Source organism: Rhineura floridana, chromosome 3, assembly GCF_030035675.1.
Source record: "Rhineura floridana isolate rRhiFlo1 chromosome 3, rRhiFlo1.hap2, whole genome shotgun sequence".
NCBI lineage: Eukaryota > Metazoa > Chordata > Lepidosauria > Squamata > Rhineuridae > Rhineura > Rhineura floridana.
Genome location: NC_084482.1, coordinates 6682234 through 6699578, shown reverse-complemented (window position 1 = coordinate 6699578; position 17345 = coordinate 6682234). Strand labels below are relative to the sequence as shown.

General features: G+C 44.9%; 1 protein-coding gene across 2 annotated transcripts; it reads left to right on the top strand.

The window, feature by feature from the left end:
* The first annotated feature begins 2881 nt into the window (after positions 1-2881).
* On the top strand, positions 2882-16388 carry FAM50A (family with sequence similarity 50 member A). 2 transcript variants are annotated; one of them, XM_061614198.1, is made up of 14 exons: positions 2882-3022; positions 3598-3710; positions 6746-6830; positions 6989-7088; positions 8245-8408; positions 8576-8655; positions 8940-9006; positions 9208-9269; positions 10187-10263; positions 10785-10839; positions 11634-11682; positions 12104-12174; positions 12672-12782; positions 16210-16388. In XM_061614198.1, exons 2-14 carry the CDS (start codon positions 3600-3602, stop codon positions 16216-16218), a joined length of 1041 nt encoding a protein of 346 aa, XP_061470182.1. In that variant the 5' UTR covers positions 2882-3022; positions 3598-3599; the 3' UTR covers positions 16219-16388. The 2 variants fall into 2 exon arrangements, with proteins under 2 accessions (XP_061470182.1, XP_061470181.1); XM_061614197.1 differs by having other exon boundaries at positions 3586-3710.
* The last annotated feature ends 957 nt before the right edge of the window (positions 16389-17345 follow it).

Below are 17345 nucleotides of genomic sequence, written 5' to 3'. Positions count from 1 at the left end.
ACTGCGCTTCAGTGGTTCCGCTCATACCTCCAGAGCCGCTTCCAAAAAGTAGTTGTGAGAGGCTACGGTTCAGCACCATGGGAATTATCCTATGGTGTTCCGCTGGGGTCCATCTTGTCCCACATGCTGTTTAATATCCATATGAAGCCACTGGGGGCTGTCATCAGATTTGGTGTGAGGTGCCATCAATATGCAGATGACGCCCACTTCTGCCTCTATTCCATCTGAATCGGGAGGCAGTTGAGGTGTTGAACCAGTGCGTGGAGGCAGTGATGGACAAGATGTAGGCCAATAAATTGAGGCTGCATCCTGCAAAGACAGAGGTGTTATGTGGCCAGAGTTCTCACATCCAGCAGGTGGGAAGATGGCCTGTTCTGGATGGGTTTGCTCTTTCCTGAAGGAGCAGGTCCACAGTCTGAGGGTACTCTTTGATCCAACACTGTCACTGCAGGTTCAGGTGGCCTCAGTGGCTAGGAGTGCCTTTTTCCAGCTCTGACTGGTGTGCCAGCTTTAGCCTCTTGGGCAGAGAAGACTTGGCCACAGTGCTCCATGTTCTGGTAACTTCCAGACTGGATTACTGCAATGTACTCTACATGGGGCTGTCCTTGAAGACGAATCGGAAACTTCAGCTGGTCCAAAATGCAGCAGCCAGATTACTGGCTGGGGTTCCCTTTAGAACTCATATAACCCCTGTTTTAAAACAGCTGCATTGGTTGCCAGTTCATTTACAGGCCCAGTTCAAGGTGCTCACGTTAGTGTTTAAAGCCCTAAACTCATGGACACCCAAGGAAGCTGAATGGTGGAAGATTCAGGACAGACAAAAGAAAGGGCTTCTTCACACAGCGCAGTTAAGCTGCAGACTTCACTACCACAAGAGGTAGCAATGGCTGCCAGCTTGGATGGCTTTAAAAGATTAGACAATTTTATAATCGTATCAGTATATGCATTTTAATTTAGCCACCTTGGTACAGAATAAATAGGCAAATGAACTTTCATGTTTGTTTATTTGCATAACTTAAACAGGATAAACATTTTGGATAGATATTGTGGAAAGAACATATCAAAGAAGTTAGAGTTAGTTCCTGTTGAAATGCACAACCAACTCAAGTAGGATGAAATTTTTTATTGATAATAGTGGGAAATTCTACACAGAAGTGGATTCAAACTAGAAAACGTTCTAATGAGCTTTAGAACACTGAACAAATGACTGTTGTAACCTGCCCTGGGACCTTTGGGTGAAGGATGGGTAATAAAATATAATAACCCAACCAAAGAATCACAAAGAAGCTAAAAATAATAAATTGTATTGAAGCCTCCGGGTTGATTTCACTTTTAAATTGCGTATTAGGGACTATGGCTGCAATCCTTGCCTGTGAGCAGGTCTAACTGAATTCAAAGAAACTTCTGAGTAGCTGTGTATATTGCCCATCACTTCTTTAGGGCATTCATGGTCCCTTCCTTTCCCCTGCCCATTTTCTAGTTAGCAGGAGATTGAGATGACAACAGCATCAAAAGAATCTTTAAAAAACAGATCCACACACTTCCAATTTCAACTTCACAGAATTCTCCACATCCGGGCAAGCAAACATGGCAGAAATACAGAGGAATTACCTGTGTAAATGCAGTTGAAACATTTAAATAAAACAGAAGGTCTAACTTTCGTTACAGTGATTTGAAACGGACATTCTATTAATTTTTTATATATGTATTTAAAGTTATTCCCCTACACACACACACACTGGGTTCACATCCCTTTTCTGCCAGGGCTGTTGTCTTTAAAAGCCAGAAAGGCAGAAACTGAAGAAATGGAGATGCAACTATGGAAAAGATTTTACTTGTTGAATTTCTCCATAAAAGTTTCGAAGGCACAGGATTTGCAAATACCCATTGTTGCAGCGTGCTGAAAGCATCGTGTCCTCTTCCCTCCTCCCCAAAAAGCACAAGCTGCCTACATAAACTTGGAGGGGGGGGAGGACAGAGGGAGAAAGTTGGATGATTTACTACCAAGTGAAAGTTTTCATCTTCGTAGGAACGCAGCACACACTGAATTATTGCTTATCACACAATTTTGAAGATGTTGCATCGCAGAGGCAACGCAAAAGGTAGGTAATGAAAAAAAACAAGTACAAGACAAGCATAACGTATACCTAGGCCTAGACATAATTCGCTATGCTTTCCATCTCTTTTTAATGAGCTACATCCCTTCAGATGGCCATTACTCATTACAATAAGCTGCAGCTCCTAGTGGGGCGGAGAGCGAGCGAGACTTTTTATGTATTAAAAAGGCAACAATCCGGTCCGCAGGCTAACAATCTAAAGAGATATAAAAGGGGAAGGGACGCCATTGGGGAAAAAACTATATAGGCTACAATCTTATACAGACTTACCTGGGAGTAAGTTCCATTTAATCAGTGGGGCTTACTTCTGAGTAAATATGTACAGGCTCGACCTGTATGACTCTGTTCAACCACGTTTGTCTTCTCAAGGTGGAGATTCTTTGAACGGCAATCGAGAAACTGAAGCGCAACAGGAAACAAAGTAAATAATAACGAGCCTGAGGCTCCCACAGAGAAATAAAGGGGTTAGTAAACGACATTATTTCCTTCTCTGGGTGGCAGCTCTTTAAGCGATACCGGTTCCGAACCGTCGCAAATCATGGAGGCAGAAACTTGTCACATACACGGGCTCATCGTCGCAGTCCCCGCCACTGGGCTGGTTTTCCACTCGGGAAGACATTCCGGAGCAAAGCCGGACTGTCACCATAGAGGTGCCAAGGGCTAGAACTACGCCACTCCGCGACCATGGCCAATGACAGCTTGATTTTTGTACCGGAAGATCCGGCTGTGTTTCAGTCACTTCTTTCCTTTGTATTTGCCTGTAGATGAAAACAGGAAGAGGGAGGCTAGTTGCGTCTTGTCGCTTATGAGTGACGTATTTAACGCTGCTGGTGGGATCTACTGCTGGAGAAAATATTTCCCGACTATTTGGAGAGAAAGAAGATTCCCCCACCCCTCTTGATTAGGCAAGGACCCCAGAGTTTCTTTACACGCGGTTCCCTTTGTGCTTCACTGTTTTTCCTGCAGATCCAGGACTCCCATCCCCACCCCGAGGTCCTCTGTCCTCTACATTCAGCCTTATCTTCTTCTCTGGGGATCAACCTTTGTTGTATTGGCGGGGGTGTTATTTAGGATAGAACTGTGGGTTGGTGGTAGAACACATGCTTAGTGTGCAGAAGGTCCCGCACTCAACCTCTAACATCGTTAGTTAACTGGATAGCAAGGCTGGGAAATCTAGCCCATGACCTGAGTAGTAGATAGTACAGATCCAGGTGGGCTAACAGTTACTTGTTATAAGGCTGCTTCTCCTTTCATTCATATATTATTATTAGTTTGAGAGTAGATGATTGTGTTTAAGAATGTTAAACTGTTTTTTTAAGGTTGTGTTTTGAAGACTGTTTTTAGAATTTTTAATTGGATTGTTTTAATATTGATATGTTTGCCACCCTGGACTCCTTTCTGGAGGAAAGAGCAGGATGTAAATTTAATAATAATAAATAATGTGTGTGGGGGGGGGGTTGCCTCCCAGGTCCATCTACAGCAATGGCGCAATACAAAGGAGCTGCCAGTGAGGCTGGCCGGGCACTCCAGCTGATGAAGAAGAGAGAGAGGCAGCGTGAACATATGGAACAGATGAGGCAGCGAATTGCTGAGGTGATGGGATTCAGAAACTCTTAAGGGGGAAGACGTGGGGGATTTGGTTGTTGAGAGAGGCTGGTACTATTATGAGGGTATGGTCCAGAATCATTCAGAGGAGGAGTGGGGGTGACTCTTGGATGCAATGAATGGGTAAAAAGGCAGGGGTAGGATTTTTTATTCTTTGCTGCCATGTTGTCTGAAAGAATAGATACAAAATACTTTTCTTCACCATCGAAGACTGTTTTAAAACTATGTTTATGCATGCTTACAAGTTACAGTGCATTTCACATGTGATGCCAAAATGCATTTGAGCCATTTTTCTGCTATGTATAATGTTCGTTGTGCAGGATAGGAAGCCAAAGTGATCAAATGGACATTCTAGTAAATATTTGACATTGCAATGCGATTATGGATGCTAGTAATACAACTTTCCAGACCATGTTTAAGCTAAGCATGATAGGTAAAAACACTTTAAAACCAACATGTATCTTTTGGCAATAGGAGCTGATAACACTTACCTTGTGATTCCTCCTCCTCACTTCCGTTGGCCCTTGGCATGCTTTTTGTTAAGTCTCTGTCTTTTGCTATCACAAATTGAAGGAGTGCTATGAGTCACTTTGTCTAGCCCCTGCCCTAAGCAACCTTAAATGTTTTTCTTTGGAAAAACTCTCCAGGAAGATTGCACAACCTCCCTAGGTGCTTGTTCTTTTACCACAGGGATGGCGACCTTCATAGCCCTCCAACGTTGTTAGACTCCAACTCCCATTGGCTCCTGCCAGCATGGCCAATAGTCAGGGGTGATAGGTTTAGTAGTCCAACCACATCTGGAGAGTCACAGGGTCCCCACCTCTCCATTACCAATTTTCTCTCAGAGGTTTTTATTCTTCTGGTATTGGCTTGATGTATTCTGTATAATTTTATTTTCCTTCTCACCTCCTGCAAATTCCTATGTAGCTGTATGTCTCTTCTCTGATTATCCTTTTTCTTCATGGTAACGGTTTGCAGTTTTCCTCTTACTATCAGTAATTGATCACCGCCAACTTCTTTGTCACTTAACATATCTTTCCAATAAACTTTTCTTACTGTCTCAGTTTTTTCAAGTCTATTTCTCCCCCTGCCTCCTTTAAAACCTAAACTTTGCTATCCTTTCTGTTTCCTTTTATTTGGATAATCACATCTAGCATGTACACATCAGCTGAGACACCTGCACCTTCACATTGTCCATTAGTTTTGCTCTGAGAGAGCGAACTAAAATTTGAATGGGGTAAGCTTCTGGCTGTTCCATAAACTTCTGAAAGACAAAAACAATCTCAAATGCACATAAGATCTCTTGAATAGCCAATATGTTCTGTCTCCAACAAATATGGTAGTTGCAGCAAACTTAGAAAAATTCTAGATACTCAGAAGTGTCGCTCAAAACATGAATTATTTTCCAGCCCTGAGTTAGTCCCTTTTTATTACCTTGAATGTAGGTTTGCCACCTTGCTACCTGAACATCAGACATGTGCCCTTTAAATCCTCCCCCAAAGCAGAAGGAGATAACATAGCTGCAGCTTGTTCTGCCTACTCCAATCCTGGTATCCGTCCCCTCTCTGTCTGCTGTGACAAGCAGGATTCCCAAGTGTGCCATTCCTGAGCTGGGATGACAGGACCAGGGAGGGAGCAGAGCGAACTGCCTTTTCTGCTGTATTAGGGGATTTAAAGTTATGCATTGGGTGTATGGATTGAAACCCTGTTTTATTCTGTAATCCTAAACACACTAAACAGAAAGTTGTTTCCCTAAGAGCAGTAGACCTTAAATTCCACACCGTATATTTAGTGTCAGGGACAATCAAATTCTTTCTTAGAGAATTCCTCATCCAACTTGATTTTGCTGGTCTATAAGAACACGTTCACAATGTTATCTCCTTTTCTGTCTTCACCTAGATACATTCACAGGTTTTGCCATTCTGTTCATCTTGGACCTGGGCAAACTTCTATTACTTCTTCAATGCATCAAGTTAATAGTCTTTTTTCCTCTTCCTGTATTTCTGTAACAAGTTATGCCCTTCAATAATAGTGACATTTCAGTCTTGAGAGCTTTGCCAACACGTTTTGGTAACAATAGCTCTACTTCTGACCACTTTTAGCTCACCTTCCTTGTTCCCCTGGATTCCTTCTTAGTATATGAAAAGGCTGTGTGTTGTTGCTTGAAAGTCTCAAATGGTCTCTGTCTGCTCTTGTCTTGGGCCTTGTTGTGGTTCTGCAGGGCACTTATCCATTCCAAACAAGATTGCAGATCCTCCTACTTGGTACTTGGGCGGCTTACATCTTCCAGTCGTTTAGATCAGCTTTCTCCCAGCCTGATGCTCTTGGGATGTTTCAGCTTCCATCTCTCTTGACCATTGGCCATGCTGGTTGGGGTTGATGGGAGTTGAAGTCCAACAACATCTGGAGGGCATCAGATTGGGGAAGGATGGTGTAGATGTCCTAGATTAATAATCTGCTATTGGATTGCCAAGGTAATGCTTGAAGGTATTCTCTCCAGTATTGATCAGCTGTATCTCGTATTGGCTGTCAGTCCTTTCTCGTGGAATCTGATTCCTCATGCTCAGTTGCTGAATTCCTCCTGGCAGCATCACCTGAGTAGCCAAGCATTCTTGTTGAGGACCTGTCCATCCTCAACCACACTTTTTCCTTCATGAAAAGGGTTTTTTCTTTTTTTTTTAATTGAAGTCTTTAGAAAATGTACATAATCTGCCTCAAGTCTTTAACACAAGTTATTGTATTATAAATCTAAAATAGTTGGAATACTGAGTGTGAGTGCTTATTTTAAACCAAGGGGAGGATGAGATGAGAACACTGAGGGCATGTGAGGTTTTCCTAGAAACTCCCCCCCCCCATTCTGCCCAACAGCGCGTGGGTTAATGTCCCCCATTCTCTCTTCCTCCTCTGGGATAGTTTTAGCTCTCTAGATTTATTCTAAGAAGGTGGGTTGGAAATTGGATTGGGAACATTGTCAGGATCTCCAGCTTCTTGCAGCAAGCTTGATCTCCCCTATCCCATGGCAGGAGAACATCATGAAATCAAACATTGACAAGAAATTCTCTGCCCATTATGATGCAGTGGAAGCTGAGCTGAAATCCAGCACTGTTGGTGAGTGTGGGCAAAAGAGCCTCATGCTGGGGAACAGAACCCAGGAGTCCTAGTCTTCATCCCTCAACTTGGATGGATGCATAGCTGCTACTTCCTGGCACTATGCTGGGTGATCATCCCATAGCAGGCCTGATTCCCAGCACATGTTCTTCTGATAGGCCTGGTGACCCTCAACGATATGAAGGCCAAGCAAGAAGCACTCGTAAAGGAACGGGAAAAGCAGCTGGCAAAGAAGGAGCAGTCCAAAGAGCTTCAGTTGTGAGTTATGGGCGCACTGAGTAGGCCGGAACTGGCATATTTTCTCCCCTTGCTGAACTTTTTTTCTATGTTATAGGGTGGTGTTTGAGAGCTGGAGTACTGTAATGGTTAAGGATCTTACAGCTGCAAGGGCTAGTCAAATAGCATCCCTGATAGATGGCTGTCCAGATGTAGGCTGTGAGTAGAGAGCAGGTTTAAGCCTCATGACACTAGGGCACACAGTCATTCAGTGAAACTGATTTGCAGCAGGTTCAGGACATGCAAAAGGAAGTGTGTCTTCGTGCATTGCATAAGTAACTTATGGAATTCACTAAATGAATTGAGCTAGTCTACGTGGATTTAAAAAATAGTTAGACCTGTTATCTTAATTAGTCTGTCAACTAGCCAAATGGAGCCTCCCTGTTCAGGAGCATTATACTTCTGAATACCAGAGACTGAGAACAAACCAAGAGAGGCTATTGCCTTCATGCCCTTCTTGTAAGCTTTCCAAAGGCAGCTGCTGGCTGCAGTTGGAAACAAGGATGCTCGGTTAGGTGGACGCTTGGTCTGATTCAGCAGGGCTGTTCTTATTTTTTATATATATCGTCCACCAACTCATAAGGTGGCCTTGACCAAGCCAGTATTTTCTCTCGGCCTCCACACCCCATCTGCAGTACGGACAGCATAGTACTGGCCCAAGACTGTTGTGAAGATTACTGCAATAATGCTTGGGAAGCACTTTGAACATTGTTGAGCCCTGGCATAGGCTGAGGGCATATGATGCAGCCACCTTGCTGGAAGCAAAGCAGGGCTGGGTCTGGTCAGTGCCTGGATGGGAGACTGACTGGGACCCCTGTGAAAGCTGCCTTGAGTCCCATGAAGAAAGAAAGGCAGAATATAAATGGTAATAAATAAATAAATACGGAATTATTATTTGCTCCCCGCCCCAGCGAGTTGCATCTTTGTGATTCTAAGGTCCCTTCCTGCAGATCCTCCTACTTTGAGAAATATGGCTGATCTGAGAGTATTCTAGCATCCACACTTCTCTCCTTTCCTCTTCAGTTCTCTTTCCGCTTTTCAGACCTCTACCTTCCTCAGGCATCTTTTCCCCCACCCCACGAGGGGGTGCGGGTGGGGGTGGTGTCCTATGAAGCTGACACTGGCTTGTCCCTCGCAGGAAGCTGGAGCGCATGCGGGAGCGGGAGCGCAAACAAGAGCAGAAGCGCAAGATCTCGAGCTTGTCCTTCACTCTGGAGGAGGAGGAGGAGGAGGAAGAGGAGGAGGAGGAAGACGATGGCGGCGCTGAGGAAGAAGAGGAAGAGGCAGAGTTGGAGCAGGAAGGTGAGGACTGGGAGGCTGGCTGATTGCTGAAGGAGAGCAAAGCCCAGGGTAGGCCTGGAATAGCGGTGATGGGAGTGAAGCAAAGGAGGAAGGGGGGCTCTCAAGTTCAAGCAGTTGGAATTTCGAGGGCAGCTCCTCCCTCATGCCTATATGTACCCCTCCCTCAGAACTGCCCTCCAAGAAGAAGAAGAAGCTGGGAAAGAACCCAGATGTGGACACCAGCTTCCTGCCTGACCGTGACCGTGAGGTATGGTACTTACCTGCCCTCTGTGATGCCCCAACGCCCCTTCCCAAGTACATCTTCCGAAGCACATTGATCCCTCCCCTCCCCCTTTGGATTGTTCTTTTTTTGCACTAAGGCAGGAGCAGAGAACTTGTGGCTCTTCCAGATGCTGCTGGACTACAGCTGCTATCATCCCTGACCCAGTGGCCATGCTGGCTGGGGGCTGATGGGAGTTGGAGTCTAATGGCATCTGGAGGGCCACAGGTTTCCCCACTTAGGGATTACATTAATGGCTCTTCATCTCCCAGGAGGAAGAAAACCGCCTGCGAGAAGAACTTCGCCAGGAATGGGAGGCCAAACAGGAGAAGATCAAGAGTGAGTGACGGAATGTGATGCTCCTGGGCTGGCTCTGCTCATTGGTTGTTGGACTCTGGCATGCATTTGGGGGGGGGGAGGGTGTAGCTTCCAGGAAGATGCTGGAGTTTTTCATAATGGTTCTAATTAAAGAGGCTTTGACTCTGCCCTTCTTCTAACGCCTATGTACTTTCCCCCTCTCCTCTTCCAATCTCTGGCCAGGTGAAGAAATTGAAATCACCTTCAGCTACTGGGATGGCTCTGGGCACCGCCGAACTGTCAAGGTGAGCTTTGCTCCCTGCCAAATCAGGCTCAGTTCTTAGCTTTTGAAAAGGAGCCGGTAGCTTATCCTGCAACTGATTACATGTCTTCTCAGAAGTAAGCTCCATTGGGTTCAATAGGGCTTACTCCCAGGTTAGTGTCTATTGGATTACACGCAGTGTTTCCCAACCTTTTTTTTGTTGTTGTTGCTGGACTACAGTTCCCATAATTCCTGACCATTGGCCATGCTAGTTGGGGCTGATGGGAGTTGTAGTCCAGCAACAAAAAAATAAAAAGAGGTTGGGAAACACTGGCAGTCTTAGTGTGTGGGATGTTAGGAACCCAGATGGTTTTTCCATTTGGCACACTGACCCACAATGTACGGCTACTTACAGTGTCTTACGGCTACTTACTAACTCTCATCTCCAGGAATTAAAAACTACTTGCACCAAATAATCCACACCTTAATTTTCTAATCTACCAATTAAAGACTGAAGCCATTAATCCTATATGCAAAATGACCCTCTCTCATTCAAATATGTATACATATGCACACACACACACAGAGAGAGAGAGAGAATGAGTGGGCATAAGAGAGGTTTGTCAGCCTGGGGTAGTATATAGAGCCTCAGTATAGGACTCTGATGTTCCAGGTTCAAATCCCCACTCGGTCATACAGCTCACTGGATGGCCTTGGGCCAGTCACTCTCTCAACCTAACCTACTTCATAGGGCTGTTGTGAGTATATGTACTCACCACATGTGCTGGCTTGAGCTCCTTGAAGGAAAGGTGGGATGTAAATAATAAATCGACCTCCACACCTGGCATACATACATGCATATGCAATCTTTGAGGATTCTGTAGGCTATATTTTTGGGTTAGGGCATGTAAGTGAGAGAGGTCTGTTCCAGACTGACACTCTTATTTCCCCGCAGTGCAGATGAAGAAGGGCAACACAATACAGCAGTTCCTACAAAAGGCCCTGGAGATCTTGCGTAAGGACTTCAGTGAACTCCGGTAAAGAATTTGGCAGAGTTGGGTTTGCTCGCACAGGGTGGTAGGCATGAGATTCATAGTATGACTGCTACCCTGGGCTCCTTCTGGAGGAAAGGCAGGATAGAAATTTAATTAATTAATTAATTGGTAATGATAGGGCTATGTCGACCACAGCATAAGAGAGCGGATTTTAGAGATCAAATCATTGTGCTCTAGTAGTGAGTATTGGAGTTGGCCAGGTAAATCTGAGTTCAAGTCCTGGAGTTGTGCAAAGTTGCGCTCTCTCTGCCTCATAGCCTCAACTGTAAAATGAGAAGGATTACTTTATATGTAAAGTCACAGCAATAACCAGCAACACAGAATTTGTAACGCAGCCAACGTATAGAAGTTGTAATAGTAAGCAGACCGCAGGAGAAGTGAACACAGTTCTGAATCACATTTTGGCAGTGGTTTCTGGGTGTTGGGGTATGAGGCTTCCCGGAGGGAGAGCACAAGGTGTTGGGTTCAGTCTCTGAATATGTCTGTTCCCTCTCCCCTTGCAGGTCAGCTGGTGTGGAGCAACTTATGTACATTAAGGAGGATCTGATCATCCCACATGTGAGCCAATGACCCTGGCCCAACATACCCTGCACTGCCTCTCAGTGTTCCTCTATTTACCCTGGTCCCTCTGTATACGGAGGGGCAGCATCTATATTATTTATTTCTTTATTATATTAGCTGCATTTTTGCACTTAAGTGCCTCGAAGTGACTTGCGTAGTAAAACTGAATATGAAATTAGGCACACTTCACATCTGTGCCCTAGTGGTCTAAAAGCTGGAAGCACTGAATCTACTTGCCTAGTCTCTCTAGAGTATTAGAGGGGTGTGTGAAGCTGGACCTCCCCCACCTCCCTGGCCGCCTCCCATCCCCAAGAGAAGTTTGAACCAAAACGAGGAGAAAACACTCAACTGGCTGTGCACAGGGACTTTGTGCCTGTCCTAGCAACTGCCAGTTCTTGCTTTTCGGAAAACCCACCTCCCATGTCAAGAAGCAGGTATTTATGAGCCCTCCAGTTTTCACCCCCCTCAGCAGTCTTATGGAATCTTCCTCTGACCAAATCAGCGTGTGAAGTGGGATGGTCAGGCCAGACTCGATTAAGTCCCCCTGAAAAGAAGTAGGATAGTTGTAGGTCTGCAAGGGTGGGGTGGCACCCCATTCCTCTTCAAGCATTGAAACAAATCCATTATCACTTCCTTTGAGGAGGGAGAATGCTGCCCTCATTTCTACGTTGGTGGGGGCAATTCCCATCTGCTCCAAATAACAGTGACTCCATTGGCAGGGTTCCTCTGTGTGGGCGGGGGAATATTTTTAGAGACGTTTCTTCCTAAACCCATGTCGTCTTCCCGTCTAGCATCACAGCTTCTATGACTTCATTGTCACCAAGGCCCGTGGGAAAAGCGGTGAGTTCTGCTCTGTCCTCCCTTCACTGCCAGCCTTTGCCTTCCTCTCCTCTGAGCCGACCACAGGAGAGTGACCGGCATTCTCTTCTAGTTCCTGTGGGAAGGACATGGTGGCGGATAGAGACAGAATGGGCTGCAGTTGGCATGTTGGCAGAGAAAGGGGCACTTGGGGTGAGAGAAGAGATAAAAGGGGTATAAGCATGGAAGGGACAGACGATTTGCAGGGACTCCATGCCCTGTGATAAGGTCGCAATTGTAGGTGTGAGTAGTAGAGAGGGAGAGGCTGAAAAGTGGATCTAGGTTTTCCTGTGGGGCATGAAGCACTGGGTGAGGTTGACGAGAGGGGTTCAGGCTGTGGGGTAGGAGCAATATGCACCAGTGTGAGCCTTTTTTATTTCACCTGGTGTCCTCCCCAATCCAGGGCCGCTCTTCAATTTTGATGTACATGATGATGTTCGGCTTCTGAGTGACGCAACGGTGGAAAAAGATGAGGTGAGGAGGAGGGGGGAATCTAACCCAGCCTTGCTAAGTCCTTGGGCTTTACAGGTCTACTTACTGGGGGAAGCCTCCATCCAGTGTAAGAGCAGCACTGTTGTCCGTCCCCAGTCTGCTGCATAGTCAACAGCAGTGTGCCATCCATCACCCTGGCAAGAGACAATGCAAAGCCCCCTTCCCTAGCCCTCCAGATGTTGCTGGACTCCAGTTCCCATCATCCCTGACCGCTGGCCGGGCTGGTTGGGGCTGACAGGAGTTGTGGTCCAATAGCATCTGGAGAGCACTTGGTTGGGGAAGGCTGATGTAAAGAGTCTATTCCCACCAACCATGCAAAGCAAGTTCCTCCCCTCTGTCTTCATTGAACATTTCCCCTCCTTTTCCAAACAATCCTTGTCAACAGAGTCAGATTTCCTACACCCATCCCCATTCTGAGCTTGTTGGGAAGTGATTTTCCCGGCCAGTCCCCTGACTCCTCTCTTGTCCACTATCCCCAGTCCCATGCTGGCAAGGTTGTGCTTCGCAGCTGGTATGAGAAGAACAAGCACATTTTCCCTGCGAGCCGGTGGGAGCCCTACGACCCAGAGAAGAAATGGGACAAGTATACGGTACGGAATGGAAGGAGCTGGTAGGGCTGGGGGAAGGCGTCCAGTGAGAATTAGGAGCTCTGAAGTAGGGGAACTTCAGTGGTGGAGAGGTATGTCTAAAACACTGGGAAAGTAAAACGCCTTGCCCTCCTAATTTAGACCAATGTGAATATATTACTGTTTGTTTTTGCCTTTTTCTGAGTGCTCAAGACAATTTGCATATGTTGCCTTGTAATCCTTGCAACAGCCCTCTAAGGTAGGTTAGTATCAGTATCCCTGTATTACTGATGGGTCACTGAAGCGGAGAGGGAGTGTCTTGCCTAATCCCCTGCATATGGCTGAAGTGAGTTTTGAATCTGGAGTGTTCCCACTCATAACCTATTTCCTTCACCACCACAACCCTTTAGTAGTCCATCTAACACAACACCAGTTGCCTGCTACTGGAACTCTCTTGCCAATAAATTCCCGATGGTACTTTCCATCTCCAGTTTCATCCACTCCACCTGGTAGTCCAAAATACATGGTCATTGAATATGAGAGGTTTGGTCTCTGGCCAGTGGTGCTAGTAGCTTCTAATAGCCTGCTCTCTGTAGCTGTATTTATTCATTAAATGGGAGGAGAAGCAATTGGATATCTATACAATATCTTGGGCGGTGAATGAATGGATTTGTTGTTGAAGGTAAAAGCCATAACAATGCCCTATAAAGCAGGGATGGGGAGCCTTATGGCCCTCCAGATGTTGTTGTACTCCACCTCGCATCATCTGATGCAAGTTGGAGTTCAACGACATCTGGAGAGCCACAGTTTCCCCGTCTCTGCTCTCAAGCCACTGGGAAATTCTTCTGTCCAAGCCCCGTTGAAATGGATGCTAGCAGCCCAAAAGCACTTTCAAATGGGACTTTCAAATGAGAACTTCCTTGTGGATTGTATCCATTTTAAACTATGAAGAATAAACATGCAAGAACACTAAAGCCTAATAGTATGATATATTTCTGGCAGAAAGTTTCATTTTTTTAATTGATAAAACTTAAACCTAATTAATGCAGCAGCCTTTTGCATAAAAATTGGATTACTGCCGTTCAGGAAAGAGCCCTTAGTCAAGTAAAAGAGCAGCTCTCCTTTTTTCCTATTTTTTAAAGTAGGCACTCCTGTCTCTAAGAAAAAAGTTGCAGCATAAGAGATTTGCCTGATTTGCACACAACACTAAACCATATGGACAAGCCTGAATAAATCTGAGCAAAACATCAGACTTGTACATCTTCCCCCTTCCCTCTCCTTCACCCACGTGGCTAGGAGAAAGACTTTGGCACCGTTTATTTTCACTGTTAAGGTATCCTGATTTAGGGGTGCATTCAAACCATGGAACCTGTTTTAAGGTCATATCCATACCATACAATTAAAGCACACTTAAAGCACTTGGCTTCCACCAAAGAATCCTAGGGACTGTAGTTTACCCCTCCCAGCCCCCTTAACAATTCTTACAGTTCGCAGGATTCTTTGGCGGAAGCCAGATCCCTTAAATGTATGGTGTGGATGTGACCAAACAAACTCAGGTTAGTTTAATAATGAGGCAGCTTCAAACCATGGGTTACAAAGTGGCTTATCAAAGCAGCCAGAGCTTGTTTTAAACCTGGATCCCTTGTTTAAACATATCACTAAGATAGGGCTCCTTAAAAGTTAACTAACCCTGTCAAGAGTCCTCCTCCTTGGCTGTGCAGAAGGAGGAGGGGGAAGTACATGAGCCGGTGCTTTGTTTAGGTTCATTCAGGCTCATCTACATGGTTTAGTGTTGCATGCAAAGCCATTGTGGGATGTACTACATAAACCAAATCTCAAATCTAGTGGAATGTTAGTATGCCATCCTGCAAATACCATTGCTGCCACACCCAGGAAGGAAAGGAAACAAAAACCTTGGGATAGCAATTCAACAGCATTTCTGTTTAAAATATTTTGTATCCTGCTTCTCCAATGCTTGAAGTTTACAACAATTACTAAAATGATTAAAACACAATAAGCTGCCCAATTTAAACAAAAACCAACACTTCACAGCTGAACAAAACCTCTGCAGCCAAAATGCTTTCAGGACTGGTGGGTTTAACAGAGTCTCCAGAACATTACTGAGAGAGGGGGGGAGGCTCATTAGGAAAGTCATTCCACAACCTTGGAGCAATAACAGTGAAGGTCCTGCTCCTTGTTGTGCAGCATAGGATCCACTCCACAGACTGTAGTGGCAGAGTGGAGATGGGAGAAGGAACTGGCCTCTAAGCTAAATAGAGAGTTCACAGTACCTCTAAGTCAGCCTTTCCCAACCAGTGTGCCTCCAGATGTTGTTGGACCACAACTCCCATCAGCCTCAGCCAGCATTGCCAATGGTCAGGAAAGATGGGAATTGTGGTCCAACAACATCTGGAGGCACACTGGTTGGGAAAGGCTGCTCTAAGTAATAGATGCTGGAGACAAACAGGATGACCTTTGTGCCCCTCTTCCCAGCTTCAAGAGGCATCTGGCTGGCTGATGCAGGAAACAGAATTGTAAAATCTATGGCTGGGACCCTTCAAAGCAGTTCTTGTGCCTCCTCCTGAAAAATGGGCAAGGGGAACTATGGTGGGAAGAAGTTTCAGGGCCAAGTGACATACGCTGGGGACAGCTACCTGGAGCCCAGTGAATGGCCTAAGAGCACCTGATACTGAGGCTAGATGGGTACAGATGTTTTAGGCAGTCTGGATGGGGCATCATGTAAGAGCAGGCCACTTTTTGGTTTGTTTGTTTGTTTGTAAAAAATGGTAATGCATGTAATATGTAGCTTGGCCAACTCCATCGGAATTCCTCATACCTTCATTCTGAAGTCTTGATGGCCCCTATCCTGCAGTTGTTTAGCATGGCTAAATCAGGTTTGATCACCCCATTTAAAAGAGAACATAGTAAAGATAGTCCTAAGTTAACATCAATAACGGATGATAAAGACCATGAGTATACAGTACATGTATCCAAAGGAGATGGGGAGCTGATCAGCGCTGTGTAACTTTCATCCATGCCCCCCAAGTTATTTGCATTAAATAATCTTAGAATTAAACCTTTTCTTTTTGTACCTTCATCCAATTGATAACTTGTATGTTACCCGTTATGTTGCTTTCCCAACAGCTTGAAAAAGTTATGGTTCTTAAGCCACAAGCCCACGGCCTTGTCCTTTGCATCATTAAATTTCCTTTCCTGTGTTTATTACTGTGGTCCGTAAGGTCATCTGCATTATTCTTTGATAAATGAACCGGGCACTGTCGTTCTGTAGTCACCCTAAGTACAAACAGTTACCACTGGGTTGAACCAAATGAAGACCTTGTTGAGTTACAGAGAGCGCTGCTCCACTTCACGTGGGATGAACAGTGCTTCCTAAGAGAATTACTGCAGCCCGGGGCAGGAATAACCCTCACCCTCTTCTCCTTCCCCACAGATCCGCTGAGCAACTGCTGGAACTAGTGATGCTCTGTCTATGTCACACGTGGCTACATGCTGCCTTCCTGAACCTCCTGCAGCATCTCTTCTTTACCCTACTCCAGTCCTCCGACCTCTGTAGCTGCATCTCATCCCTAACTGTATCAACCTTTGGTGAAATAAACTGCCTCACCCAAACCTGAATTGTCATATTGTTACCACTTGGGGCCAAGGGCTGCCAAACCTCTTCCTCCAAATCTCAATCTGCTGAATTGAAATTTATTTGGAGCCAAAGTTTAGCACTGGAATCTGCTTTCAGGCTCTGGGCTTAGTGTTGGTTTTAACACAGGGCTAGGGCACCTGTGGCCCTCCAGTTGTTGCTGGACACTATACCTCCTATATGAATGAATGACAGTTTATTCAACCACATGGTCAGTAAAATACATTAGAAAATTTAAACACAGCAATTATACATTGATGACAATTCTAATAAAATCAATAAACTAAAATTTTTAAAATAGAAGTCAGTTAAAACAATATAAAAATAGATTATATTTCATAATATTATTCATCCTATTGGGTAATATATTCAATTAGGAGAGCTTTTTAAAATATTGGATCTGAGTTTTTGAACAGCAACACTATATTTTGCAACCTGGATTGTTATAATGGGCGATGTATCATCAAGAAGATGTTGCAACCAAAAGCATTCAGATTTATGTTGTAAAGTGGCCAGAAGGGGGATAATCAATTGATGTCTTAATGCATTATAAAAGGGGCAATAGAAAAGTACATGTGTGTTATTTTCAGGTACATCTTCCCCACAAGGACATACTCGATTTTTGTATGGAATTTTAGTGAACCTGCCCTCCAAAACAGCCGACGGTAAGATATCCAATCTGATCTGGGAAAAAGCTTTACGGTATTTTGGGATTTCTAGGTTTAGTAAATATGGCATTGGGGTGAAAAATGTGGGGTTATGTCTTTGGTTTCTGATTAATACCAAATGTTGCTGGTGGTCAATATCTTTCATGCGTTGGCGTATATTATTTATAGCTGCTTGATATCCCATGGTAAAGATAAGTTGATATACCTCCTATAAACTGTGACTATTGGGCATGCTGCCTGGGGCTAATGGCTGTTGGAGTCCAGCAA

What these genes read in the sequence shown, in the direction of transcription:
- FAM50A (XM_061614198.1), top strand. Translation starts at nt 3,600, where the DNA reads ATGGCGCAATACAAAGGAGCTGCCAGTGAGGCTGGCCGGGCACTCCAG. An exon ending in CAAACAGGAGAAGATCAAGA is followed by an intron (nt 9,007 to 9,207) that starts GTGAGTGACGGA and finishes ATCTCTGGCCAG; the next exon opens with GTGAAGAAATTGAAATCACC. An exon ending in AGGATCTGATCATCCCACAT is followed by an intron (nt 10,840 to 11,633) that starts GTGAGCCAATGA and finishes CTTCCCGTCTAG; the next exon opens with CATCACAGCTTCTATGACTT.